General features: G+C 59.6%; 2 protein-coding genes across 8 annotated transcripts; both read right to left on the minus strand.

Moving 5' to 3' along the window:
• Positions 1 to 656: 656 nt before the first annotated feature.
• PGAM2 (phosphoglycerate mutase 2) lies at positions 657 to 3,171 on the minus strand. The gene is made up of 3 exons (XM_072777144.1): positions 2,592 to 3,171; positions 2,296 to 2,476; positions 657 to 862 (listed from the first exon to the last, which is right to left on the minus strand). Exons 1-3 carry the CDS (start codon positions 3,108 to 3,110, stop codon positions 696 to 698), a joined length of 867 nt encoding a protein of 288 aa, XP_072633245.1. The 5' UTR covers positions 3,111 to 3,171; the 3' UTR covers positions 657 to 695.
• Positions 3,172 to 10,771: 7,600 nt separating this feature from the next.
• Positions 10,772 to 18,951, minus strand: POLM (DNA polymerase mu). 7 transcript variants are annotated; one of them, XM_072777145.1, is made up of 11 exons: positions 18,491 to 18,948; positions 17,083 to 17,269; positions 16,336 to 16,434; positions 16,038 to 16,208; positions 15,379 to 15,450; positions 14,065 to 14,185; positions 12,852 to 12,984; positions 12,592 to 12,694; positions 12,247 to 12,492; positions 12,095 to 12,178; positions 11,611 to 11,839 (listed from the first exon to the last, which is right to left on the minus strand). In XM_072777145.1, exons 1-11 carry the CDS (start codon positions 18,781 to 18,783, stop codon positions 11,753 to 11,755), a joined length of 1,596 nt encoding a protein of 531 aa, XP_072633246.1. In that variant the 5' UTR covers positions 18,784 to 18,948; the 3' UTR covers positions 11,611 to 11,752. The 7 variants fall into 7 exon arrangements, with proteins under 7 accessions (XP_072633248.1, XP_072633246.1, XP_072633251.1 ...); XM_072777150.1 differs by lacking the exon at positions 18,491 to 18,948 and adding an exon at positions 18,043 to 18,395; XM_072777147.1 differs by lacking the exon at positions 12,592 to 12,694 and having other exon boundaries at positions 10,772 to 11,839.
• Between the last annotated feature and the right edge of the window lie 5,910 nt (positions 18,952 to 24,861).

Below are 24,861 nucleotides of genomic sequence, written 5' to 3' on the forward strand. Positions count from 1 at the left end.
TTCAGTCTCCTGAATGCCATGGGGACCCTCTGCCCACACAGGGCAGCACTTGTATGCATCGAGTGAGGTGCCTGGCACCCCATGAATGTCAGCAGGGCCATTCCTTGTGTGCCCTGGCAGGTGCCAAGTGGAAGCACCTGGGCTGAAGGCCACTCTAAGATGACCACTGGGCCTGGATGCTGGCAGGTGGCCCATCTTGTTTCCTCCCCACCACCCCCAAGCTGTGGGGGTTTCAGGTCCCATGTTGCAGGCTTTGAGGCTGCTGTGGGCTTGTTCTCAGGAGGTGGTGCTTGGTACCCCTGCACCCTGCCCCTCACCCTGGGGCTGCAGGGACAGCAGAGGACACCCCATCTGGGGGTAACTGGCCATGGTTGCTGTCCCTGCTGCCTGGGCAGAGCTGGGTCACCCCAGGCACCCTGGTTCTAGATCAGGGTTACCAGGTGGCCATTCAGTTTTTGGCATCACCATAGAGGGCCTCTCAGAACTTACCTGATAGCGCAGATTGGGGACCAGACCCCTGCCCTTGGTTCCTGGGGCCCTCACACCTAATGGAGGTGGGCAGCAGGGGCCAAGCACCCTTGGGCCAGGTTTGTGGAACCCCAAGCTCAAAGCTTTGGGAGCTGGGCATGCTGGGGTCGGTCACATGGGACTCCAGGTGGTAGGAGGAGGTGCCTTTATTGCCAGAAGCCCACCCTTCACTTAGCCTTGCCCTGGGCGGCCACAGCCTCCATGGCCTTCCGCACGGTTTCCTCGTCACCCAGGAACCGCATAGGCTTGGTGGGCTTCAGCGCCTGGTCCAGCTCATACACGATGGGGATCCCCGTGGGTAGGTTCAGCTCCATGATGGCCTGGTCGGACATCCCTGGGCCGGGGAACACAGTCCTCAGTCTGCCAGGCAGCTGCCCGCCCTCACGTGAAGCAGGCCCTGTGACCTTTCTGGGCCACAGAGCCCAGTCCGCCAGGCAGCAGCCCTCCCGCCCCCAGCAGCTGGCCACAGTGCAGATGGGGCTGAAGAAGGTCCAGCCAGAAATGAGAGACCCAAGTGGCTTGCAGAAAGTTGTGGTAAACCAGGACCTCGTGCCCCCAAACTGGAGCCACTGGGACCTGGGCCCTCGGCTTGACATCAGTCTCTTCTGGCCAGATTGATGGATGTTGGGTATTTAGAGCTTCCTAAGTTCTGGCTATCCAGAGCAAGGGTGCTCCTGACAGCTGGTTGTGGAGGGGACACCGAGAAGGGCCTCCTGTGGCCAGGAGGGGAGGCCCTGTGGGTGGAAAGGGCACGGTTTCCTGGGGAAACCTGACCCTGCCTGCCTCCGCAGCCCCTGGCCTGGAATAGCAGCTCGACCTTTGCAGTTCCGACACCCCACCCCCCAGGTCTGCGGACAGTGGGAGACTGTCGCTGGCCTCTTTGCTTCTCTCCCAGACCTATCCCTGGAAGGGACGGCCACAAGGTGGTTGTGGGGAGGTGGACTGGGGCTGGCCAGGCCGTTGGCGGGGAGCCACCTGTCTGCTCTGGCCAGCAACCTGTCGACCCCTAGAGCAGGAGGTTTGGTGCTCCCCACCCTACCTGCCTCCTTCCACTTCCCACAGTCCCAACAAGTTGCAAGGCCTTTCCGATGCTTAGACTGTCCTGAGCATCTGTGCAATGTAGAGTGCGTTCACAGGAAGCCCGGAGGAGGAGTGTGCCGTGCTGGGAGGGTATAGTCCCCCACCCACCCCCCAGTGCTCCTTAGTGGGAACCCAGTGAGGGCCAGGGGTCAGGAATGCTCCACACCTGCACTCCAGGTTTCACTGGTCTTACCTTTGCCTGGTGTGGGTGTGAGCTGGGGTCCTAGGGATGGGCATAGGCAGTCCTGGGAGCAGTCCCGCCACCCCATAGAAGGTGCTTGAGCCCCAGCAAGTGAAGTGACTTGACCAGGGTCACACAACAAATGGATGTGGACCAGACGGCCCCGCCTTTCCCCGGGCTGGGTGTCCTTGGGCAGGGCCCTCCCGCGGCTTGCCCAGGCTTGTGTCCGGGAGGCCAGGCCATTCCCAGGCCTCCCAGGCCCTACACAGGGCCTGGGCCCTTTCATCCACAGCCTTCGGCGCGACACTCATTTTCCAGTGTCCCAGGACATACACAAGCGAAACAAGTTTACAAAGTGTTTTTAAAGAATGGTCTCTCGGTCCTACCCACTGACCGTGTGAACCCCTCCCATGCGTGCTGGTGTCTGCAGAGCTGCAGGCCAGGGCGCACTTGGCTGAAATGAGGATTTGCATGCTCGCCCCCGCCCCGCGGGAGGGTGGCCTCACCTTCCAGGTGCTTGACAATGCCCCGCAGGCTGTTCCCATGGGCCGCGATGAGCACTCGCTTGCCAGCCTTGATCTGGGGGGCGATCTCCTCGTTCCAGAAGGGGAGGGCCCGCGCGATGGTGTCCTTCAGGCTCTCGCAAGTGGGCAACTCCCCGGGCTTCAGGCCCGCGTACCGGCGCTCCTGGGGGCATCCACACTGCTGTTCCCTCCCCAGATAGCCAGTGCCTCCCGCGGCCCTGGGCGCCCTTCCCCGGGCGCTGCCCCTGGACCCTCCCCTGGAGCCCTGGGCAGCTCACCTTGCTGATGGAGCCGTAGTAGGGGTGCTTCTCATCCATGGGGGGTGGCGGGATGTCGAAGGAGCGCCTCCAGATCTTCACCTGCTCCTCCCCGTGCTTGGCGGCCGTCTCCGCCTTGTTGAGGCCGGTGAGGCCCCCGTAGTGGCGCTCGTTGAGGCGCCAGGTGCGCACCACGGGCAGCCACATCTGGTCCGTGCCGTCCAGGATGGTCCAGAGGGTGCGGATGGCCCTCTTCAGCACGGACGTGTAGCAGATGTCAAACTCCATCTTGGCGTCCTTGATGGCCTGGGCCCCCCTTGCAGCCTCCTGGGCCCCCTTCTCGCTCAGCTCGGCGTCGAACCAGCCGCAGAAGCGGTTCTCCTGGTTCCAGGTGCTCTCGCCGTGCCGAACCATCACGAGGCGGTGGGTGGACATGGTGCCGGGACGAGGCGGGCTGCGAAGGGACGGCTGCCTTCCCGGGGCGCCCGGCCTTATAACCGGCCGTCCCCACCCCCACCCCGGCCAACTGCCAGGCGGCATTCCAGGCGGACAGGCGGCGGCAGGTGGCCAGTAGCAGAGCCTGGGGGAGGGCGGCCCCGAGCACCTAAAATAGCCTGGTGGCGGCCACCGGGTGGCACGGGGTGTGAAGGGCAGACGTCAGGGCCTCGGAGCCGCCACGAGAGGCGGAGACGCCGGCGGGGGCCATCAGGCAGAGGGACAAAACCTTCCCGAGCTTACTCTGGGGCCTCAGGGACGCAGCGGGGAGTCAGGTGGGGGGTGCACACTTGCCTGTGTGTGCCCGGGCGCACGTGTCTGTATGCACACGCATACAGGTAGGCTGCCTGTGGCTCCCCCAGGAATCCGGCTCCTCCCCAGCTCCCTCTGCCCTGCCCACAGGGTGAGTCCTGAGGGGGCCTCTGCCCATGGCCAGGCTGGAAGGGGCTGGGACATCCTCTCCACTAGCCGGTCCCTCAAGGGCCGGGTGGCCGCGGCAGAGCCAGTGGAGCAGGTTGGGGCCGGAGCCCTGGGGAGGGCAGTGCGTCCCTGCAGGAGGGGGCGTGAGGCAGAGCTGTGGGCAGGGGGCTGAGCTGAGCTGTTGGCAAGACACCCCGGGGAGGTGGAGGGGTCAGGCCAGAGGGGAGCGGAGGATGCCCCTGTTCTTGGCACATCTGTCCCTTAAGCCAGGCTGGCCCCTCCCAGCTGAAACCACCTTTAAGAAGAAAGAGAAACCCAGGGATCCCTGGGTGGCTCAGCAGTTTAGCGCCTGCCTTTGGCCCAGGGCACAATCCTGGAGTTCCAGGATCGAGTCCCACTTCGGGCTCCTGGCATGGAGCCTGCTTCTCCCTCCTCCTGTGTCTCTGCCCCCCCCCCCCCGTGTCTATCATAAATAAATAAATAAATCTTTAAAAAAAAAAAAAGAGAAACCCTAGTCAGGCACTCCAGGGGCCTCCAGAACCAGAGGCGCTGGTTGTGGGGTTTGTGCCCAGCTCAGCAGGAGCACCCACAAGTGGTTGGTGTTGGGGGGCCAGCCCAAGACCTCTACGTTCACATTTGGGGGGGGATGAAGGCCCCTGGGGCAGGAGCTGCGGCCTCAGGAGGGAGCCCGCCCAGGGTACCTATATCCAGCCCCCCCCCCCAGCAGCCACAGCCTCACCCTGTCGCACATCTGAAAATGGAAAAGGGTGGATGGCGGACCGCCAGCTACCATGCTGAGCCTTGGGCCTGGGCATGCAAAGCCCTGGCATCTCTCCCTCCCAGCTCTGGGGCCCTCGGACAGAGACTCCACCCCAAGGCTGGCAGGTGGAGGCCACCCGCCTAGCAGTGCCACACGTGGGCCTTGCTGCTCGAGCTCGACATCTCCTGTAGGTGGCTGCTCTGTCGCCCCAACCACTGACCGGGCCTGGGGGCCAGTGGGGAGCCAGGCGGAAAGCCCAAGTTCAGTGCAAGACGAGGATGGTACCAGCCACTCCGCAGGCTCTCCGGATCCCCCCAGGCTACGAGGAACAAGTAGGTGGAGACAGGGAAGAGAGGGGCAGCCTTGGAGGAGCCCCAAAGAGCAGCGGATTCTGCTCTGGGGAGAGCATTCCAGGCGAAGGGACCAGCGAGTCAACAGGCCCCTGGGGGGCAGCGCAGCCACGGGTGCAGCAGGGGGCACCAGGGGCTGCGCGGGCACTGGAGGCACAGCTGCGTTTTTAGTCACTTGCCTCTGGGGGGGAAGTGAGGCCAGAGGGGGGGCGGAGCCCTGGGGGAGGCAGCGACTATGGGTTGGGGGAAGAGGAAGCTGCATGGCCTGGGCTGGGTGCCAATGAGGCGGCTGGAGGCTGCTGCCTGGGGGAGGGCTGGGCCTCGGGGCTGCCCCGCCCCCGGCCTTGGTGGCAGCACGACGGACCGCCCACGGTACCTGCTGGGCACATCTGCTGTGCCGGGCGGCTCAGGCACTAGGGGTGGTGAGGCCCGGGCCGTGGGGGCCTGTGCCTCCGTGAAGGGAGACAGACGGCCTGACACCTGACCTGCTGGGTTGTGGGATGAGACCGCAGAGGAGGCAGCGCGCGCCCCCCTCCACTCTCCCCTGTGGGTGCAGAGGGAACTTGGTGTGTGAGAAGTAGCAGCCGGGAGGTGGTGTGAGGAGAGGAGGTTCGAAGTTCCACAGGACCCTGACGACTTCACGGTTTGTCCGTCCTGGATTGCCCCGCTCAAAGCCTGGACGTGCACCCAGGGTGGACAGAAAGGGCTGTGGAGAAGCCCTAGGGTCTGAAAGCAGCAGTGAAGGCCCTGCAGCGTCCCCACCCCAGCTCCAGGTGATAACGTGCAGGTGGCATAGTGATGGCAGCGCCAGCCGGGCAGGCCCCCGTGACCCCGAGAGGGGAGCTACCCTCCAACCGGAGGCACGTGCCCCAGTCACCTGCCGCCTTCCCTCTGCCCCTGGCAGCCCCGGCCCAGGCCTGGGTGCAGCTGTAGGAACTGTGCCACGGGGAGGGGAATCCAAGTACCCCGGGAGCTGTGAAGGGTCAGGGCAGGTGCGGGGAGGAGGGAGATTAGGTGAGTCATCCAGGTAGTTTCTGGGCTCTGTTGAGCTGCAGTTGTGGGGTCTGGCCGTCCACGTACACTGTGGGCCCCCCGCTGCCCTGGTGAGGCCACGAGAACTACAGCTGGCACGCGACAGGTGACCTAACTGCCTGCAACACAATACAGTCAACCTTCTCCTTAGGATTTCAACAAGATCCAGGCTCTCAACATACTATTGAGAATACCTAGGACCCTTCTGCATATGGCTGTCCAATTTTCCCAACACCATTTATTGAAGAGACTATCCTTTCCCCACGGTACATTCCTGGTCCTTGGTCATAAACTAATTTACCACAACGTGTGGGTTTATTTCTGGGCTCTCTCTTCTATGTGTCTGTGTTTACACCAGTAACTGTTTTGATTACTTATGGCTTCGTATATATACACATTTGTAACTCATGTTTGTATATATATGATATGTCCATTTGAGTTACATATGTGCATATATATTTATAATATGTGACATCCTTAATACAGATTCAGGAATATTATTCAGTCATGAGAAGGAAAATCGTGCCATCTGCAACAACATAGATGAATTTTGAGGGCATTATGCTGGGTGCAATTAGCCAAATAAAGACAAATACTGCAGGGTATGACTTATATGGGGATCTTAAGAAAAAGAAAAAGGTACAGTCTATAAACCACAGAGTAGAAAAGTGATTGTCAGGAGCTGGGGGTGGGGCACATAGGGAGAGTTCGGTAAAATGGCACAGACTTTCAGCTGTCAGATGAACAAGGTCTAAGGATCTAATGTAAAGCATCGTGATTGCAGCTGATGACCCTGTATTGTAGAATTGAGATTTGTGCAGACCCGGCATAATGAAATTCATGAAAACTAAAAGACCAAGAAGAATTCCAAAATCAGCCAAAGGAAAATGATTCATTTCATGTAGGAGGGCAACTCTTTTCAAGGCTGTGGGTTTCTCACCAGAAACCACAAGGGCCAGAAGGAACCGAACAATATTCATAAACTGCTGAAAGAAGTGCAGCCTGATACTCTATACCCAGCAAAAATGCCCCTTGGGCACACCGGTGAAATAAAGATAATCCCAGATGAAGGAAAAGTAAGAGAATTCATGCCTCGAGCAGCTGCTCTGGAGGAAAATGTTAATGAAATTCTTCAGACAGAAGAGAAATGGTACCATAGGGAAACTGAGAACATCAAGAATATAGGAGGAGCAACAAAAATTGTAAAAACGCGTATAGAGGGGCGCCTGGCAGCACGGTTGGTTAGGCATCCGACTCTGGTTTCGGCTCGGGTCATGATCTCAAGCCCTGTGTCGGGCTTGGGATGCTCTCTCCCGCTCTCCTTCTGCCCCTTCTGCTTGTGCTCTTGCTTTCTTCCTAAAATGAATCTTTTTTTAAAATGTTGGGGGAGGGGGGACCCTCCATATATAGTGAAAATCAGTAACGGAGACAGAGCGGGACCTTCCAGCAGGGGACGCTCGCAGCCCTCCCAGTGAGGCCCTCCGCGGACCCCACTGGAAGAGCCCAGCTCGGCCTCCCCTGGGCCCAGCCTGGGAGGTGGGAGCCCTGCTGGACAGACTGACGGATGCTTCCCTGCACCCCCCCTCCTGCCCGCCCGCCTCAGGTTTTGCCAGCATGTGGGTCTCAGATTGCAGTTCTTTTATTCCTGAAAAAATCCATCTGTTCCTGGTAAAACAACTGGCAGTTTTTATTGTTAAGGCTAGCTACACAGAGCCAATTTTTTTTTTTTTTTTTTTACACAGAGCCAAATTAGAGTTATAGATCTGTAATGTCATGTAAACTTAATATATTTCTTAGTTTATTTTTAAAAAGGATTTTATTTATTTATTCATGAGAGATACAGAGAGAGAGAGGCAGAGACACAAGCAGAGGGAGAAGCAGGCTCCATGCAGGGAGCCTGACACGGGACTTGATCCCGGGACCCCGGGGTCACGCCCTGGGCCAAAGGCAGACACTCAACCACTGAGCCCCCCGGGCTGCCCTATTTCTTAGTTTAAATTCAGAATTTATCACCATACAGTTTGCTGGGGGTTCCGAGGTACGCAGAGGTGATCCGCCTACAGCCTGAGGGGTAAGGAGACCTACACGGTGGGTTGGCTGCTATGTTCCACATGAAGTGCTAAGATATTAAGTCGAAGCAGGCTATGAAAAGTGTGTATATCATTCCTACACCCACTAAATACCATGTATACAAAGAAATCTAGGAAGAAAGCAGCAGGGCAGGAAAGGAGAAACAGAAAAAATGACAAAGTCTTGGGCCTAACCCCAAATCATGCTGCCCTTCCATCCATGGTGCAGGGCCTTGCCTGGGATGGGCGTGTGCTGCACACCGAGCAGAGCAAAGGAGGCTGTCTCTGCTCCTGTGCACTCCTGCTCACCCCGCCGCTCTGAGTCTTCCCCACTGAGAAGTGGGGTCCAACCACCTAGGCTCTGACACCATCTCCCTGGAGACGCGTCAGCCCCATGGATGAGGGGCTCTGTCCCACGAAACTGCCCCGCTTCGGATGCCAGACAGGTCAGCTATAAACTGGGCCTCCCACCACCCCCTCGCTGCGTTTGATAATTTGCTAGAACAACTCACAGAACTCAGGGGAACTCGATGAAACCCAGATGACAAGGCCCCCAGGGCGAGGTCCTGAAGGGTCCTGAGTGCCACTGCCTCTCATCCTCAACCCTGTGGAGCTGGGCCGAAACCACCTTCCTGGGATCTTTCTGGTGGCTTCATCACACGGCCATGACTAGTTGTTAACTGTCTCCGGAGAGCCCCCCCGCCCCCCCGCCCTCAGGATGAGGCTCCTAGTCATGGCCTGGTCTTTCTGGTGCCCATCCCCATCTTAGAGCCATCCCAGAGTCCACAGGCCCTCCCTGGGAAAAAAACAAACAAACAAAAAACTCCTTTCATCCAAGACACTTCATAGGATTTAGGAGCTCTGGTCAGGAGGTGGACAGAAAGACCAAAATATGTTTTTTGTCTTGTGTTTTTAGAGAAAGCAAGTGAGGGGGCTCCACACCCAGCACAGAGCCCAAGGCGGGGCTCAATCGCAGGGCTCAATATCATGATCCAGAGATCACGATCTGAGTCGAAATCAAGAGTCAGATGCGCTTTTTTTGGTATATTTTTTATTGGAGTTCGATTTGCCAACACATAGTCTAACCCCCAGTGCTCATCGCGTCAGGTCAGTGCCCGTCACCCAGTCACCCCAACACCCCCCCCACCTCCCTTCAACTGCCCCTTGTTTGTGTCCCAGAGTTAGGGGTTGCTCATGTCCTGTCTCCCTCTGTGATTTTTACCACTCATTTTAAGAGATGCTTAACCGACTGAGCCATCTGGGCGCTCTTCTGTATTTCTCACCGCATCAAAATATCACAGGCAAACACACTGAATTAAAGACAAGGTATAGTTTGGACGTTTTGTTTTGTTTTTTTTTTTTTTTAGTTTGGACTTTTAAAAATCACCAAATTCCATGCTGGCTTCGAGGCACTTGCTCTAAATATAATAACGCACGCTGGTTAAAGTGAGAGGTAAGCGCCCATTCCACACCGTCATCACCCAGATCCCATCACTCCTCAGACATCGGAGATGCCACCTGCTGTGAATGCACAAACACAAAGCTTCAGCACAGAACCTAGCAACAAATAAAAATGGACTATACACCACATAATTTACAGTGAGGGGTCTGCATCTGAAAGCCAATAAATATATCATATCATAGAATTTTTTTTGACAGAAACAACACATGATCACTTCAAAAGATGAAAAAAAAAAAACATTTGACGAAACCCAACCCTCCTTCCTGATGCCTGGGTTCTGGGATCGAGTCCCCCATCGGGCTCCCTGCATGGAGCCTGCGTCTCCCTCTACCTGTGTCTCTGCCTCTCTCTGTGTGTCTCTCATGAAAAATAAAATCTTTTTAAAAAAACGTAAGTTGTACACTACACAAGAAAACAAAGAAGACGTTTGTGACTTGAGGGTCAGAGACATAACCAAAATCACAAGAAACGAGAAACGGCCCACTGATAACTGGTAAACTAGACCGGCTGCTCTGAGAAATCCCCAGTAAGAAAGGAAAGCACAAGCTGCACACGCAGGAACAGCCACACGTCGCAGCAGCAAGCGTCCTGTGTACAAAGACCACAAAGAGCCTTCAAATTCATAGTAAGAAAACAATGTTTTTAAGAAATGGACAGGGGCAGCCCCGGTGGCGCAGCAGTTTAGCGCCCCCTGCAGCCCAGGGTGTGATCCTGGAGACCTGGGATCGAATCCCACGTCGGGCTCTCTGTGTGGTGCCTGCTTCTCCCTCTGCCTGTGTCTCTGCCTCTCTCTCTCTCTCTGCCTCTATGAATAAATAAAATAAAATCTTAAAAAAAAAAAAAAGAAATGGACAAAAAACTCTGACACGTCGCCAGAGTGGGGATGCCGACGGTACAGCAGTGAAACTGACACTGGGGACACAATAGGTGTGGACCAGCGTGAGCTGGCACACGGGGCCGGCGTGGCCGCTGAGGGCCACCTAGCCAGTCTTAGACCCTGGCACACGCACTAACCCCTGCATCTCACCCTTTACCCTAGATAAAGGAAGACCTATGTTCCCATGAAAACCTGTACGTCCGAGTCCACAGCGGTTCCCTCCACTGTCTGGAGGAACAAGCCCACTGTTCTCAACAGGTGCTCCGTGTGGCGCGGAACACGGCGCGGGGCGGATGAGGCCTAGCAGCCCCCCAGGGGCCCGCACAGGCCACTGCTCCTACACCACACCCTGGCAGCGAAACCACAGTGACCGCCGGCCCGCGAGCACGAGGCCACGATGGGACGGGTTGGCCCGGGCCAGCCCGACGGCGACCAGGCACACTGAAGGAAGGAGACTCCCCCTAGAAGAGTCTGGAAGGTGGGAGGGGGCTCGGGGAGGACCCTGCCCTGCTGCCCACACGAGGCGTCCGTGTCCTCCCTCCCCGCACCAGCCGACGCCTGACTTCCTCCTTGGGACTTGTACTTGCACTTGCACGCAGAGCAGTCCCTCCTGCGTTTCCACCTGGCCCTACCATTCCCAAAGAAACCCAGTCTGTTGGCACAATGACCGGCTGTTTTGCTCTCAAGGCTGGCCTGGTGGCGCTCAATAGGTCGACACAAACTGCATGCCCCAGGGTCAACCTCGCTGTGTTATTTTAATATATTCAAATGCAGTGAGTGGCCAGGGAAGGCCTCAGCTGGAGACCTGGGAGTCTGGGCAGCCGGGGCATGCCTGGGGGTGAGCAGCAGAGGGCCCTCCCTGGGAGGCATCAGCTCGCTCAGAGCACTGGGAGTGCAGAGGAGCCCCAGGGTCGCAGAGGGGGGCAGGCAGGAGTGCCAGGCCCCTGGGGGCCCCGGAGGCAGGTAGGGAACTGCTGGAGTGCCGGGAGCTGGGAGGGACAGGGACGCCAGTGACCCGCCATTCCCAGAACAGGGACCTGCCTTCTGGGAAGGGGACCTTGGACGAGCCAACGCAGAGACAGGAGGCCAGGCTGGGAGGTGGGGGCAGTGGGGCAAGCCCTCTCCCCACCCCTAGCTCCCTACCTCTGTGCCCCGCCATCCGTCTGCAGATGCCAGCAGTGACCCCAAGGACTCCTGGTGGGAAAGAGCTCCAGGTCCCAGCCCCTTTCTCGGGTCCGGGAGGCCACCATACGCCACCTCTGGCCCTGCAGCCTGCCCACCACACACGTGGTGCTGTTCCCGTCCCCACGGGCCCAGGGTCACACAGCCATGATGCCCCCTCTGTGCCCAGTGATACCCTGTGGCTTATGGGGGCCTGGGGCCCTGGTAGGTGGCCTCTGGCAGAAGCAGCCAGCGCTCTCCCAGGCACCAGTGGCACATTCAGAACACAGCTTGGTTGCTTCCACGTGCTCATTTCATTTCATCGGACTGGAAGTGGGAGAGGGGAGAAGGGAGAGGGGGGTGGGGGGGGGGAAGGTGGGCAGGACTTGGGGCCCACGGGGCCTGGGTCAGGGAGCAGGACCCCACATAGCTGGGGCTCCCAGTCAGGGGCCAGAGGGCATGGGGGGGGGCCTGGGTCTCTTCTCCCTGGAGCCCACAGGGCCTGGCTTGCTGGAGCTGAGCGGAGCAGAGGAGCAGAGCGGGCCGGTGGGTAGGTTCAGGCATTTCTCTGCTCCGGGGGAAGGTACTCAAGGCCCAGGTGCCTGAATATGTCTTCCTCCGAAGCTGCGTGGAAAAGCATCTTCTGCAACAGGAGTGGGGGTGTTAATGCCTGGGAGCCCCCCACCCCACTCTGCTGGCTTCCTTGAGAAGGGTGGGGGGATGGGGTAGGGGAAGGGGGAGGGGAGGGGGAGGGGAAGGGCAGTGGAACCCAGCAGGCTCCTCTCCCAGGCATCCCTCCCCAGGCATCCCCCCAGCAGGCTCCTCCCCCCACATCCTCCCCCAGTAGGCTACCCCCCAGCAGGCTCCTCCCCCAGGCATCCTCCCACCCCCAACACACCTGCTCTGGATCAAAAAGCCCGCAGCTGTTCAGCCACAGCCCCCTCTCCTTCCGGCAGAAGCGGCGCAGCTCCCTCTGGAAGTGCTGTGGGGAGAGCAGGAGTGGCAGCGCCGCTCATGTGCCCCAGGCCCGCTCCGCAGCATGCACCCTACCTTGGAGCCTGTCCAGCCCAGCAGGGCGAAGGGGAGCCGGCTGATGGGGACCGCCACCAGGTCCACCCGCACAGCCTTCCGGGTGGGGCAGGGCCCCTGGGTGCTCCCCACAGGCACCCCTGAGGGCTGCGGCAGGCCGAGAATGCAGAAAGTCCTCTCAAAGGCATCCATGGGGTGGCTCTGGCGGGGCGGGGGCTCGGCGTGTCCGCAGCCACCTCGGTGGTGCTGCTGGTACAGGACGAGGCCCTGCGGGGACAGCAGGCATGGCAGCCACCGTGGCATGGGGCTGGGGGCCAGGAGCCAGGGCCAGGCCTCACACTCGGGACAGGCCCGGGAGCCCCTCACCTGCTTCTCCAGACACTGCATCACTTTGGGCAGCAGCCCCGCCTCCCGGCCCTCCTGGGGGTGGCTGAGGAGCAAGTCCACGTCGTGGCCCTGCAACTTCCCCCTGAGGGGGTCCGGTCTGAGCTGCGGGCCACCCCGGGGCTGTAGCTTCAGTGTCCTCCCGAGTCCTGCCGGTGGGGAAGGCCCTCCCTCCGTGGCTGGCCTCTGGTGCCTTTGCGGGGGAGGACCAGGGCCATGGCTGGGGACACCAGATCCCTCACCTCCGGAAGCCACCAGCCAGCGTCACGGTGGCCCCAGGCAGGATGGGCGCCACAGCTGCCTTCACCAGCTGCAGCAGCGCCTCGGCGTCGGGCCGCTGGACTGGGGTGCTCAGGTCCCGGTAGTGCTGGAGCCCTGAGGACAGCACAGCTCTCCTGACCTTCCAGGCCCCACCAGCTCGCGCTCTCCACCGCCCCTCCTCCCTTTTCCAGAGCAAACTCTCCCTTGGAGGGGCCTGTAGATTCACGTGCAGCAGCCGAGGGGAAAGCCAGAGGCCCCCTGTGCCCCTGTCCGGTTCTCCCACCAGCAGCACCCGGCCTGGCAGGATGCTGAGAGGGATGCAGCCACAATGCACCCTTTGAATGCCTCGGTTTCCCATCCATAAAAGGGACCAGAAAGTGATAAAGACGTGGAGGTGGCAGCTGTGCACTCAGGGAGCCCCCTCACTGGGCCCTGGGCCCTCTCAGCACCTGCCTGAGGGTGGCTGCTTCCGCACTTAGGAGAGGCCCGAGAGGGGGAGCCACAGCCCTTGGCAGCCCTTGGCAGTGTGGGCTCTCAGTAAGTGCTGCTGGCAGTTCCCTCTTCACCACCAGTGGTGACATTGCCCGATGTTCCACTGGACACAGGATTCCATGAGTCTCAACCCCCTCCAGCCTGAGGGAAGATGCTCGATGAAGTGGTGGGTGCGGGGCTGTGGGACACCTTGGGCAGGCCCCCAACCCCGGCCACGTGGAGAGAACAGAATGCGATAACACCTGCTACCCGCTGGCTCGCACGGAGAAACTCACAGACCCCGTGCTTCACAGCGAACTGAGCCTCAGAGAAGTCGACCTGCCTAGTAAGTGGCTGAGACAGGCCTCAACCCAGAGCTGACAAGCTCTCAGGTGCCACCTGCTATGAGCAGGCCCCGTCCTGAACCTCTCCCGTCACACAGGTCCCTATGCCATCAGTAGGCGTGCCAGGACACCAGCCCCACAGAGCACGGGCCGATCAGACACAGCCTTCCCTTCCTGGAATCAGGAGTAAAAGGCCCAGGCCTGGCCCTGGTCCAAGTCCAACCAGGAGGTGAGAAGGTCTCAGCAGCCACGGTGCTGTCCCTGTCCACTACGAAAAGGCTGCAATGGATCTTGACCCCACTAGGTGGGAACCAGGAAGCCCAGCTGAGGGGCCTGCGTACCACCAGGGCCCCGGGGCCTCATCCTTTCTGAGGCTCACCTGCTTTCTGCTGCTGGGTCAGCCTCTGGGGCTGCTCCTGGAGGCTGTCCAGGGTCCGCAGCCCTTCCCGGTACCACCGGTCAGCAGTCTTTACCCCAACGCCGAAGATCCCCATGAAAAGCTGTTTGGTGGATGAGCACAGCATGGTCAGGAGGAAGCACAGGCTGGAGCTGGAGTCACTGCCTGGCCACAGGGAACCACACCACGGGAGCTACCTCTCATCAGGGCGGCTGGCCCCACACGGCTCTCCCACAAAGGGTGGGCCCACACCTCAGTGCCAGCAAGTCACCTCTTTCCTCGCCAGCCACGGCTTATTGGTCAGAGGTAGGCACCTGCCCCAGCCAATCCCCTCCCTGGAAATTTTTGGAAGCAAAACAGAAGGTCAGGTCTGTGCAGTGGTGGAGGCCATAACCCAGGGAAGGGGAGCCTCCTACGGCCAGGTCTCTGTGGGTGGAGGCAGCCAGCGTGCAGATAGGAGGAGGAACCTGGTGGCATTGGGGGCCGCGAGCCCTGCCCATCTTGGGCTATGCTGGCCATCGCCGCCTCCCTCCTCTAAACCAGGAGCTCGGGTCCCGACAGAAACCATGCTCAGAACAACCTAACCACGCTGCTGACGGCAATAAACTCCTAACTCTCAATCTCCTCTCTATGGGTCTGGGCACCCGCTAGGCACCTACCTGGGACCCTCCGTCCTTCATATGTGGCTCCCTCTCTGAAGCCCCTGTTGGCCCTCACGACATTCTGGGCCACCTCCCAGAGCCTGCTGACCCTCCCTGCCAGGGAAGCCCCACGCCCTCAATGGGGGCTGACCAGACAGGTGTCAGAGCAGTGTGACTGAGGTGGCCAGAGACTCTGGCTCACCAGGTCAGCAGCGGCAGGAACAGTGGAAGGTGTGCTGTGACACAGGCAGGGCGACAAGCAGGGTGTGAGATCACAGGGAGGCAGGGCAAGGATGAGCACCCCATAGACTCAAGTGTTTCCATGACCCTCCAGAAGGTTAAGTTCCGTCCGGTAGGCTGTGTTTAAGGTGCCGGAGCATACGATACACTGGAGCATATTCCACTGATGGTCCAATGAGAACAGATGGTTCTGAGCGATCGACAAAATTCCCTGTCTAAACCCCAGCTTCTCCTTGCCCATCCCGGCTTGGCTGCCTCGCGCATATCGGGTGTCAGCCTAGCTGCCACTCCTTGGCGAGACCTCCTCTGACCCCTGGGCGCCCCTGCTCACCTCCTGGATAGGGTTGGAACTGTGCTGTCATCTGGGGGAGGCTAGTGGGCTCCAGGTCCCTGCTGGGCTCCCCACTGCACATACCTTCATGGTTTGGTACCGCTCCGAGAGCCGGACTCTCTCTACCTCCTCACACACTCCCTGTTCCAGCAGCTCCTACGGACAAGGCACAGGTCTCAGCCTGACTGCAGACCAGAGCTGGGCCCCTGGGACCAGGCGCTGCATCCCCGCAGGGTCCCGGGAGGCAGCAATGCTCCTGGCCTCACAGCCCCGGGGTCCGGGGAACACAAATGACCAGGCCTGGGACGTGTAAACCGTGGCTTTTCAAGACATAGCTGGTGTATTCAATGGGACTTCATTCAAAAGCTTAGCTGACTTCAAGAGTCTGTTTGGGGCTGCATGTACTCCCCAAGTGGTAAGTGTGCCATCAGCTGGTCTAGCTTCACAGGACACATCAAGGATGTCATATCTTGGATCCTTAAATACTTCCTATTTTAAAAAGAAATGCTCCAAGGCAGGGTTTCCCTCCACCATTGCAGACGGCGGGGCCGATGCCCAGTCCTGCCGGTCCCTCCCAGCCACCGGGTGTGGGCTGCACTTACAGAGGAGGACTCGGAGGGTGGCTGGCCCCAGCTGGAAGCCAGCCTCCATAGGGCACTCAGCCTCTGACCACCTGTGTCATGACCCCAGGCCACCTCTGGCCTGCATTCCTGATCCACCCCTTAACTGTACTGAGCACCTACCTGGACGACCCTGCGGGAGTGTTCCCCAAAGTGCGGCAGCCCCTGCAGCTGGCTCAGGGCCGTGACCGGGCTTGGAAGGGCCTTGAGCACTGCAGCTGCCCTACGGAAGGAGAGGAAGCGGCCCTCGCTGCCCTCAAAGCCTGCGGCCTCCGCCAGCATCTCCAGGGCCTCCTGCAGGGAGAGGCTGTTAGTGAAGGGCAAGGGTGCCTCACTCCCCACCCTCTAGCTCTCAGCCACCTGTCCCCAGGCTGGCACGGGCCTGCTCCCACCCCAGGGATGCTGGGAACCCAAGGCTCACAGAGAGGCTGCTGTTGTGGTGTGTGAGGGGTGTGGGCCGCTGGCAGGCATAGGGCAGCATCCTCGCTGGGCAGGGCAGCCCTTTCCTGGGCGCAGCCACCTGTGGACAGGCCATACAGAGGCCACTCAGAGGCTGCCCCCAGACCCTGGCCTCTGACAGGGACAGGAAGCACAGAGGCAGCCCTGCCCTGCCGAGCTGGCTGAGGAGGGGCTCTTCCCCCAGAGCAGTACAGATGCCGCCTGCGGACTCTCACAGAGGACTGTCCCTGTCCCTGCGCACAATGCATGCGCTCCACCTCCGGAACCCTGCCAATCATGCACCAGCAGTGCACGTCATCCCCACCTCACAGACAGGGACATGGGCTGGGGGCCCACAGGCGGAGCCAGGGCGGCACCGCGGGCAGCCCTACTCTGAGCCCACCCCTGCATCCCCTGGCTCTGCATGCCCAGGAAGCGCTGACCGGGGGGCAGAGGCCACAGACCCACAGCACTCCGAGGACAGCCTCCTGCTGGTCCTGGCGCTCTCTCACCTGGGGTTACTGTCTCACTACTTGAGCAAGAAAGGCCTGAAAATGCTAAAAACAAGTGGACCCCAGGAGCTTACACCAATGACAGGAGCAGAAACCAGGAGGGCCTGGCCTCCCAGGGCCCCTGTGGTCTCTGCACTACCCCTACCCCTCGCCTTACCTGAAGCCAACATGTCGCCCGTCCCACCGAGCTACAGCCTGCACCCAGCCACCCAGCTTACCTCCAGGCGGTGCCGGCACTCCACGGGTACCGGCTGCCCGGCTGCCATGCTTTCTGTGAACCAGCTTATGTCCAGCAGTGCCGGGCGGGAGCATCGCTGGGGAGAGGCTGTGGCCGCCCTGTGCTCCTGCCAGTGGCTGGCCTCCTCTGCTGAGGTCTGTTCCATCACCACGTGTGTCACCTCAGAGCTGGGCAGGGAGAGAAGTGAAGACCAGAGGTCCCTGTCCACCCTGCTCCGTGCCACCAGGCCTTCACTTACTGTCCCCTCTGCCTGGCAGGCACCCCTTCTCGCAGATGGACACCCCTGCAATCCCAGCCCCCACAGAGCTGCGGTTCTCTGCTCTAGCTGTGATCACAGGCCCAGCCCATGCTTCTGCTAACTTGTCTGTTCTCCTCTCCCCTGGCCCCCGAGAAAGGAGTTCCTTAGGGGGCAGGACCAAGGGACCTTCATCTGAGTGCTGGACCCAGACTACTTGGGTTTGAACCCCAGCTCTGCCACATACATGCGGTGAGCCCTTGGGCGGGTCACTTCTCTGTGCCCTGATTTGCTCCCTTTTAAAGCAGATTAACAGCACCTTTACTGTGTAGCATGGTTACAATGATTAAACAAGCTAATAAACAAAAGGGCTTAGCACACAGCACACTAAACTTTTCAAAGCGGGTATAACCATGGGGAATGGTTGAACGAATGAGTGAGTGAGTGAAAGAACGAATGAGCGGCAGGGCGAGCAGCTGGGGCACTGGCCCCTGGTTTGTTTGCTCTTTCACCTTCAAACCTAAGGGAACCCATTTCCTTAACCTCAGCAGTGTCTCTGTGGCTGATTTTTGCCGATCTTGGAGCCTCACTCCCACCACTGTCTCAGCCAGGAGGAGAGAGGGCAGTTTGGCTAACAGGGCAGCAAGACGGGTTCACCCAGGGCAGAAGGCCGTGAGCCAGGGGGCCCTCTGCCACCGCACACACCCGTCTCGGTCTTCAGGAAGCTTCTGGTAGGTTCTCTCCTTGTCCTACAGAGCACTCCTGGCCGAGGCGCTAGCACACTTTTATGGAAGAGGGTATTGAGAGAAAAGCCACAGAAGCATGAAGTGCCAAGGTTAACTTGGACTCCAAAGTCTCAGGTGCCCCTCTGCCCTGGGGGTCAGCTGCCAGGTGAGTCATTTTGGGTTTCAATGGTCTGAGCTGAAAAGAAACACCACTTGTGAAAGTGGCTGGTAACTTGCAAAGTTCTGAGCAGGGCACTTTGTACTGAGGCCCTCAAACCCACAGCCAGGGTGTGGGGCCTGCGGGTGAGGCCACACCCACAGAGTCCCTCGTGAGCGCCGCCCCCAGGTGCCCCCCCCCCCGCGGAAGACGCCCCAGGCAGGTGCCCGCCTCCCGCCCCGGGGCCGCAAGGTTCTCCTCCAGCGCGCACCTGTAGGCATCCAGGACCCGGAAGCCCTTGGAGAGCGCCAGGCGCGTGAGGAAGGCCCGGCGGCTGCGGCCCATGTGTGGCTCGGCCAGGTAGATGGCGACGCCGGGGAAGCGCGCCTCGGAGGAGGCAGGGTCGCCGGGGGCCCCGACCTGCGCTCGCCGCCGCTTCGGGAGCATCCTGTCTCGGCCGCGGGCAGGCGCCGGAAAAGGCACGCGGAAATCGGAAGAAAGGCGGCGAAGGCCGCTGGAAGGGGAAGCGGCACCTGAGGGTCCCGGCGAGCAGGCCTCCCCCATGCAAATCAGGCCGCTCCGGGCCCGCCCACGCTCCCCGGGATCCCGTCGGCGCGGCGCCCGGGCTCCATGCAAATAGCGCCGGAGGACGCGCCTTATATGCAAATGACTCGTGGAGGGACTGGGAAGTGCGCGGGCGCGGGGCGAACGGGGCGAACCGGGCGGGGCCGGGATGGAGCCAGTGAGTGCGGGGGCGGGGCCGGGGTGGAGGCAGTGAGCGCGGGGGCGGGGCGGAGCCAGTGAGCGCGGGGGCGGAGCCAGTGAGGGCGGGGCCGGGGCGGGGGCCAGTGAGGGCGGGGCCGGGGCGGAGCCAGTGAGCGCGGGGCCGGGGCGGAGCCAGTGAGGGCGGGGCGGAGTCAAGGCGGAGCCAGTGAGGGCGGGGCCGGGGCGGAGCCAGTGAGCGCGGGGGCGGGGCCGGGGCGGAGCCAGTGAGGGCGGGGCCGGGGGCGGAGCCAGTGAGCGCGGGGCGGAGTCAAGGCGGAGCCAGTGAGCGCGGGGGCGGGGCCGGGGCGGAGCCAGTGAGGGCGGGGCCGGGGGCGGAGCCAGTGAGCGCGGGGCGGAGTCAAGGCGGAGCCAGTGAGCGCGGGGGCGGGGCGGGGCGGAGCCAGTGAGTGCGGGGGCGGGGCCAGGGCGGAGCCAGTGAGCGCGGGGGCTGGGGCGGGGCGGAGCCAGCGGGGGCGGGGCCGGGGCCGGGGGCGGGGGGTGGCGTGGGTCCCCGCAGGGGTGCTGTGCAGTGAGGAGAAAGTCATGGGGACCCGCGGGGGTGGGTGGGAGCAGAAGGTTGGAATAGGCTGGACTGGTCTTCCCGTGGGTGGTGTGGGTACCACTGGCTGGCCGTTTGGAAAAATAGAAGCTGGCTTCCTCTGTCGGTCCGCAAGAGCAGAATAAAATCCAGATGGATGAAACATCCACATCCAAGAGGAAGCAAACTCGTCCTGGAAAGTGGACGGATGTTTTATGGTCAATCGCAGTAACCCTGGAGAAGTGGAAGAAGAGAATGGCAGACGTGACCGTATGCAAATTGAAAATGTGATAAAATTTAAAATTAAAAGGCAGGCAGGGGAGGAGGGGGGAGTGTGTGATGTATTTTGAAATCGTCGAATTCCTGTCATTGTGAAACTGTCCACAGACCAATAAGAAAAAGACAATGAGGGCAGCCCGGGTGGCTCAGCGGTTTAGTTCCGCCTTCAGCCCAGGGCGTGATCCCAGAGTCCCGGGATCAAGTCCCACGTTGGGCTCCCTGCATGGAGCCTGCTTCTCCCTCTGCCTGTGTCTCTGCCTCTCTCTTTCAGTCTGTGTCTCTCATGAATAAATAGATAAATCTTTAAAAATAAAATAAAAGTATTTCCTTCCCTCTGAATGTCCTCTGCCTCTGGCCAGGAGGTAGAGGCAACTTCTAATGACCCATCACATCCTAATGCTACAAATGCTGGGCAACTTGCAAAACTGAGGAACACAGGGCCTTCTACAGGCCCTGGGAGGCCTTGTGAGGGGAGGAGGACCCTCCACGCCGACGGAGTGGAGACCTAAGCCCTGTGAGCAAGGCTGCAGGACTGCGTGTGAGGTGCTATCTTTCCCTGGACCACTGGGTCACCACTGCCTGGCCCGCTGGGAAGTGGAAGCCTTAGCCCTCTCCTTCCACTAAAGCTGCCTGGGGGATTCCCAGACTACCTCAGTCCCCAACCTCAGAGACTGTCCTCATGCTGAGACCACCCGTCAAAACGTCAGAGAGGCCCTTGCAGCCTCGCTGGGGGCTGCAGTCCCCCACTTGCTCTGCTCTGTGGCTGTCTCACTCACTCTTGCCCGGATATATGAGTTTGCATTTTTCCAAGATGAATCCCATCTAGCCATTTCCTGTTTCCATTTCCAGCTCAGAGAGGTCCCTGGGGGTGATCTTTCCACCCACATGACCTTCACAAAACCTCCCCGTGGACCACCTTCTCAAAAACTCGTTTTGGTGCTTTTTGCACCTGCCCCTGGCCTGTGGGGCCGGGGCCCTGCCCAGGCTCTGGGGCCCACCCCTCCTCTGGGTTCCTGGCTTTTGGAGCTGTTTGCCAGCAGCATTCCAGGAGCGCATGATCAGACTGCTGATGCTGCTGGCCGGGTGGTTCTGGCACTTGTCCTGGGCCTTCCTGAGCTTCCCTCTACACCACGGTGGCTGTGGGGTACCTGCTGTGTTAGCTCAGGTGGGTGTAACATAATTCTACACCAGAAGCTTGAATGACAGACACTTCTCACAGTCTGGAGGCCGCAAGTCCAGCATCAAGTACAGGCAGGCCGACTTCATTCTGAGGCCTCCTGTCAGCACCCACGGCCTGTTCCTGAGCTGCGAGGAGACACAGCAAGAGAGAGATCTCCACCTCGCCATTCGCCGCTAATTCCATTCAATCAGGACCCTACCCTTAGGACCACATTTAACCTTATTGCTTCCTAAAAGCCCTATCTCTGAATATACTCACATTGGGGGTTAGGGCTGCAGCATGTGAATTTGCGGGGTGGAGGAGGAAGACACAATTCAGCCCACGGCACTTTGCATTTTCACATCCCACGATAAACCAAGTGGCTTAAAACGAGAGAACTTTATTCTCTCCCAGCTCTGGAGGCCAGAGTTCCAAGATCAAAGTGTAAGCAGGGCCATGCTTCCTGTGGGGGCTCTAGGAGAGGACCCTTCCTGACTCTTCTAGCTTCCAGTGGCTCCTGGGAGGGCTAGGCTGGTGACTGCCTCGGCCCATCCCTCCGTTCCTCTATTCTTTTCTTTTTTAAGATTTTATTTAGTCATGAGAGACACAGAGAGAGAGGGAGACACAAGCAGAAGGAGAAGCAGGCTTCCTGCAGGGACCCCCATGTGGACTCCGGTGCGGCACTCGGTCCTGGAACTCCAGGCAGACGCTCAACCGCTGAGCCACCCAGGTGGCCCCCTCCCTTCATCTTTTCTGATGAAGGCCCCAGTCATTGAGGTTAAATAAAGCCTGCCCTACCTAATTCAGGGTGACCTCATCTTGAAATTTCTTATCTTAATGACACCTGCAAAGACTCTTATTCCAAATAAGGTCCCATTCTGAGGTTCCAGGTGGACATAACTTGGGGGCACCACCGTTCGACCCACCACTCTGAGTCTACAGCTCTGACCTGGGCTCAGCTCTGGGTTCTGCTAATGGACTCTGTGGCCAACCTTCCCTGATCTGCAAAGATCTGTCAGAGCCACAGGATTTCATTTCTGACGGGAATAGATGTGTTAGTGCTAGGGGCTGTGGCTTGCCAAGGGCCTGGAACATTGTATACCAAGAAGAGACGCTTTGCTTCTGAGAAACCATACTGCCTTTTTTTGGGGGGGGGAGGGGTTGCTGACTGGATGGTGCCTTAGCCCATCTGGGCCACTATACTAAATATATAGCTGGTGGCTTATAAACAGTAGATGTTTACTTGTCAGGGTTCAGGAGTCTGGAACTGCAGATTCAGTGTTGGGGAAGGTTGCACCCTTCTCGCTGTGTCCCCACACGGTGGAAGGGGTGAAATAGGGCACCTCGTTCATGAGGGCCCTGATCCCATCCTGGAGGGCTCCACCCTCATGACCTCATTACATCTCAAGGCCCACTTTCTGAATCCAGCACCATGGGTGTCAGGATTCCAACCCGTCAATCTGGGGGTGGGGGTCAGGGGGACACAAACAGAGTCTGTGTAAGAAGGAGGTAGGGGAGTGGGAGGCCTCAGGTCAGGATCTGGAGAGGCCAGAGGGTAGAGGACAGCCTCTGAACCCCCAGCCCTGCAACCACAGGAACTGGGCCTGAGCGTGATGGCCTAGAGGCTCGTGGTTCAGTGCACTTCTCTGGGTTCATCTGGCCAACCAGCCCTGGCTCAGTGGGGCACCAGAGTGGGGAGCTAAGGGGTTATGGGAAGAGGGACATTCGCTGACCCAAATTCCATCACAAATGGACAAAATTGTCTACTCTTCCCACCACAGTTTATTTCATTTATGTAATGACAAGATATAAGGTCACTCTGCTCTTGAAGGAGTTTGACAGCCATCAGTGAAGGGAGACCTCGCGGAGACGGAGCTGGACCTTCCAGCAGGGGACGCTCGCAGCCCTCCCAGCGAGGCCATCCGCGGACCCCACTGGAAGAGCCCAGCTCGGCCTTCCAGGCCGGACCTGGGAGGCGGGAGCCCTTCTGGACAGACAGACGGACAGACAGACGCTTCCCTGCAGGCCCCCCGCCCCCGCCCCGCCACCTCAGGTTTTGCCAGCGTGTGGGTCTCAGATTGCAGTTCTTTTATTCCCGAATAAACCATCTGTTCCTGGTAAAACAACTGGCAGTTTTATTGTTAAGGTTAACAGAACCAACGTCCTTTATTTAGATATCGTCCCATTTACTACTGTTATCACTGAAATAAAACACAGAAAGCATGATTGGGCGTTCCAGTACTGGCTTCACGGAGAGCCCTGGGCTGGCAAGTTGAGCTGAATGGCCAAGGTCGCCTTGGAGAGCAGCCCGCAGGGTGCAGGGTCTTGAGAGGTCAGACAGGGAGGCAGCAGATGGCCCCATGTTGTGGGACAGGTCAAGGTCAGAATCCGCCCTCCGTCCTTCCCCAGAGGAAGACAGGTGGGGGGGCTGCAGCTCAGGGGACGTCTAGGTCAGCGCCCTGTGCGGTTGGAAAGGGATGGGGTCTGGTGCCATGGTGGGGGGTCCTCACAGGTACACTGTGACATTCACGGTCAGCGTGGAAGAGGCCACATGCTGTGCCCTTTACTAGTTACGGTGTACACTGTTCTCTTCCCAGGCACAGAATCAGTCCTCCCGTCACGTTCCCACCTTACAGATGGAGAAATGGGTGTGGAGCTGAAGTACTGTTTCCAAGGTCACAGAGACACAGCCATGACTGAGACACTGGTTGCTTGACTGCTGAGGCATCCTCTCAGCAAATCATGCTGTGAGCACGCTCTGGCCTGAGTACCATGGGCACGGCATACTGGACACACAGCAGTCTCTGCCTTTGTTGCATTTTAGTGGAAGTAAGGCGGTATCAGTGCTGCTGTAAGCCACCCAGCTCTGGGGCCGCTTGTTACGCAGCAACAGATAGCTGCTACGATGATGGGGAGTGCCGACAGGCAGAACCAGGCCACGGAGGCAGAGGGAGGCTGTGGATGTGTGTGGCTGGGGTGGGAGCTGCACTCCGAGGCGAGGAGGCACCCGGTGGGGGTCTGGGTGCCAGGAAGAGCAAGCACCTGTGTGGCCCGCACAGAGGATGCAGGGGAGGGTCAGAAAGGGAGGCCCTTTGGCCACAGGAAGGTCTTTGACTTTTACCCAGAGGAGAGGCTTTGAGCAGGGGCGGGATGGGACCCCACTCAGGTTCCACAAGCCCATGCTGCCGTCCAGAGAGGATGGAAGAGAGCAGACCCCTCAGAGGCAGGCTGGAAGGCATGGGACCAGTGTGAGGTGTGTGAGTAGAGCGGACAGGATGATCGGCAGGTCGGATCTGGCTGTCAGAGAGGAAAAGGGCCACCTGCGCTGGCTGCTGAAAGGCTGGCTTGCCCTGTCCAAAGCAGCTCAGGAGTGGGGCTTCAGACTGGCTTTTGGGATCCCACAGAATCCAAAGGAGGGGTGCAGGGTCCGGTGTGGAAGCCCAGCCCTCTGCAGGTGTGGTCTGCAGGTCAGGGAGCAGGAGGTCACCTGCAGTGGGGACAGATGCTGGCCGTGTGTGGACACTGAACCAGGGGCCTCGTCCACTGTGAAGAGCAAGACTGTTCCCAGGGCATCGGGAGAACTGGGCAAGCCGCTGTCCTAGAAACCAAGTGGACAGGCGTGAGTGGTTGTGTCAGGCTCCCAGCGGGTCACCTGAGGTGAGGATCGAGGGCGTGAGGGTGGGTGGGGGCCTGACCCCGTAGCCCCTCTGACAGGGAGTGTGGCTGGGCCTGGCCTGCCCTCGCCTCCCCCAATGCCCCGCGTCCTCCGCCCTCTCCAGGTGCTGCTGGGTTTCATCACCAGTTACCTGGGCAGCCTAATGGGCCTAGGTCCTCTTTTTTTTTTTTTTTTTTAAAGATTTTATTTACTCATGAGAGACACTCACAGAGAAGCAGAGACCCA

Source organism: Canis lupus, chromosome 15, assembly GCF_048164855.1.
Source record: "Canis lupus baileyi chromosome 15, mCanLup2.hap1, whole genome shotgun sequence".
NCBI lineage: Eukaryota > Metazoa > Chordata > Mammalia > Carnivora > Canidae > Canis > Canis lupus.

What these genes read in the sequence shown, in the direction of transcription:
- PGAM2 (XM_072777144.1), bottom strand. Translation starts at nt 3,110, where the DNA reads ATGCCGCCTGGCAGTTGGCCGGGGTGGGGGTGGGGACGGCCGGTTATA. An exon ending in ACTACGGCTCCATCAGCAAG is followed by an intron (nt 2,477 to 2,591) that starts GTGAGCTGCCCA and finishes GGATGCCCCCAG; the next exon opens with GAGCGCCGGTACGCGGGCCT. An exon ending in CATTGTCAAGCACCTGGAAG is followed by an intron (nt 863 to 2,295) that starts GTGAGGCCACCC and finishes TCCCCGGCCCAG; the next exon opens with GGATGTCCGACCAGGCCATC.
- POLM (XM_072777145.1), bottom strand. Translation starts at nt 18,783, where the DNA reads ATGGGGGAGGCCTGCTCGCCGGGACCCTCAGGTGCCGCTTCCCCTTCC. An exon ending in AGTGCCGGCACCGCCTGGAG is followed by an intron (nt 16,435 to 17,082) that starts GTAAGCTGGGTG and finishes GCCTGTCCACAG; the next exon opens with GTGGCTGCGCCCAGGAAAGG. An exon ending in AGCGGTACCAAACCATGAAG is followed by an intron (nt 14,186 to 15,378) that starts GTATGTGCAGTG and finishes TCCACCAAACAG; the next exon opens with CTTTTCATGGGGATCTTCGG.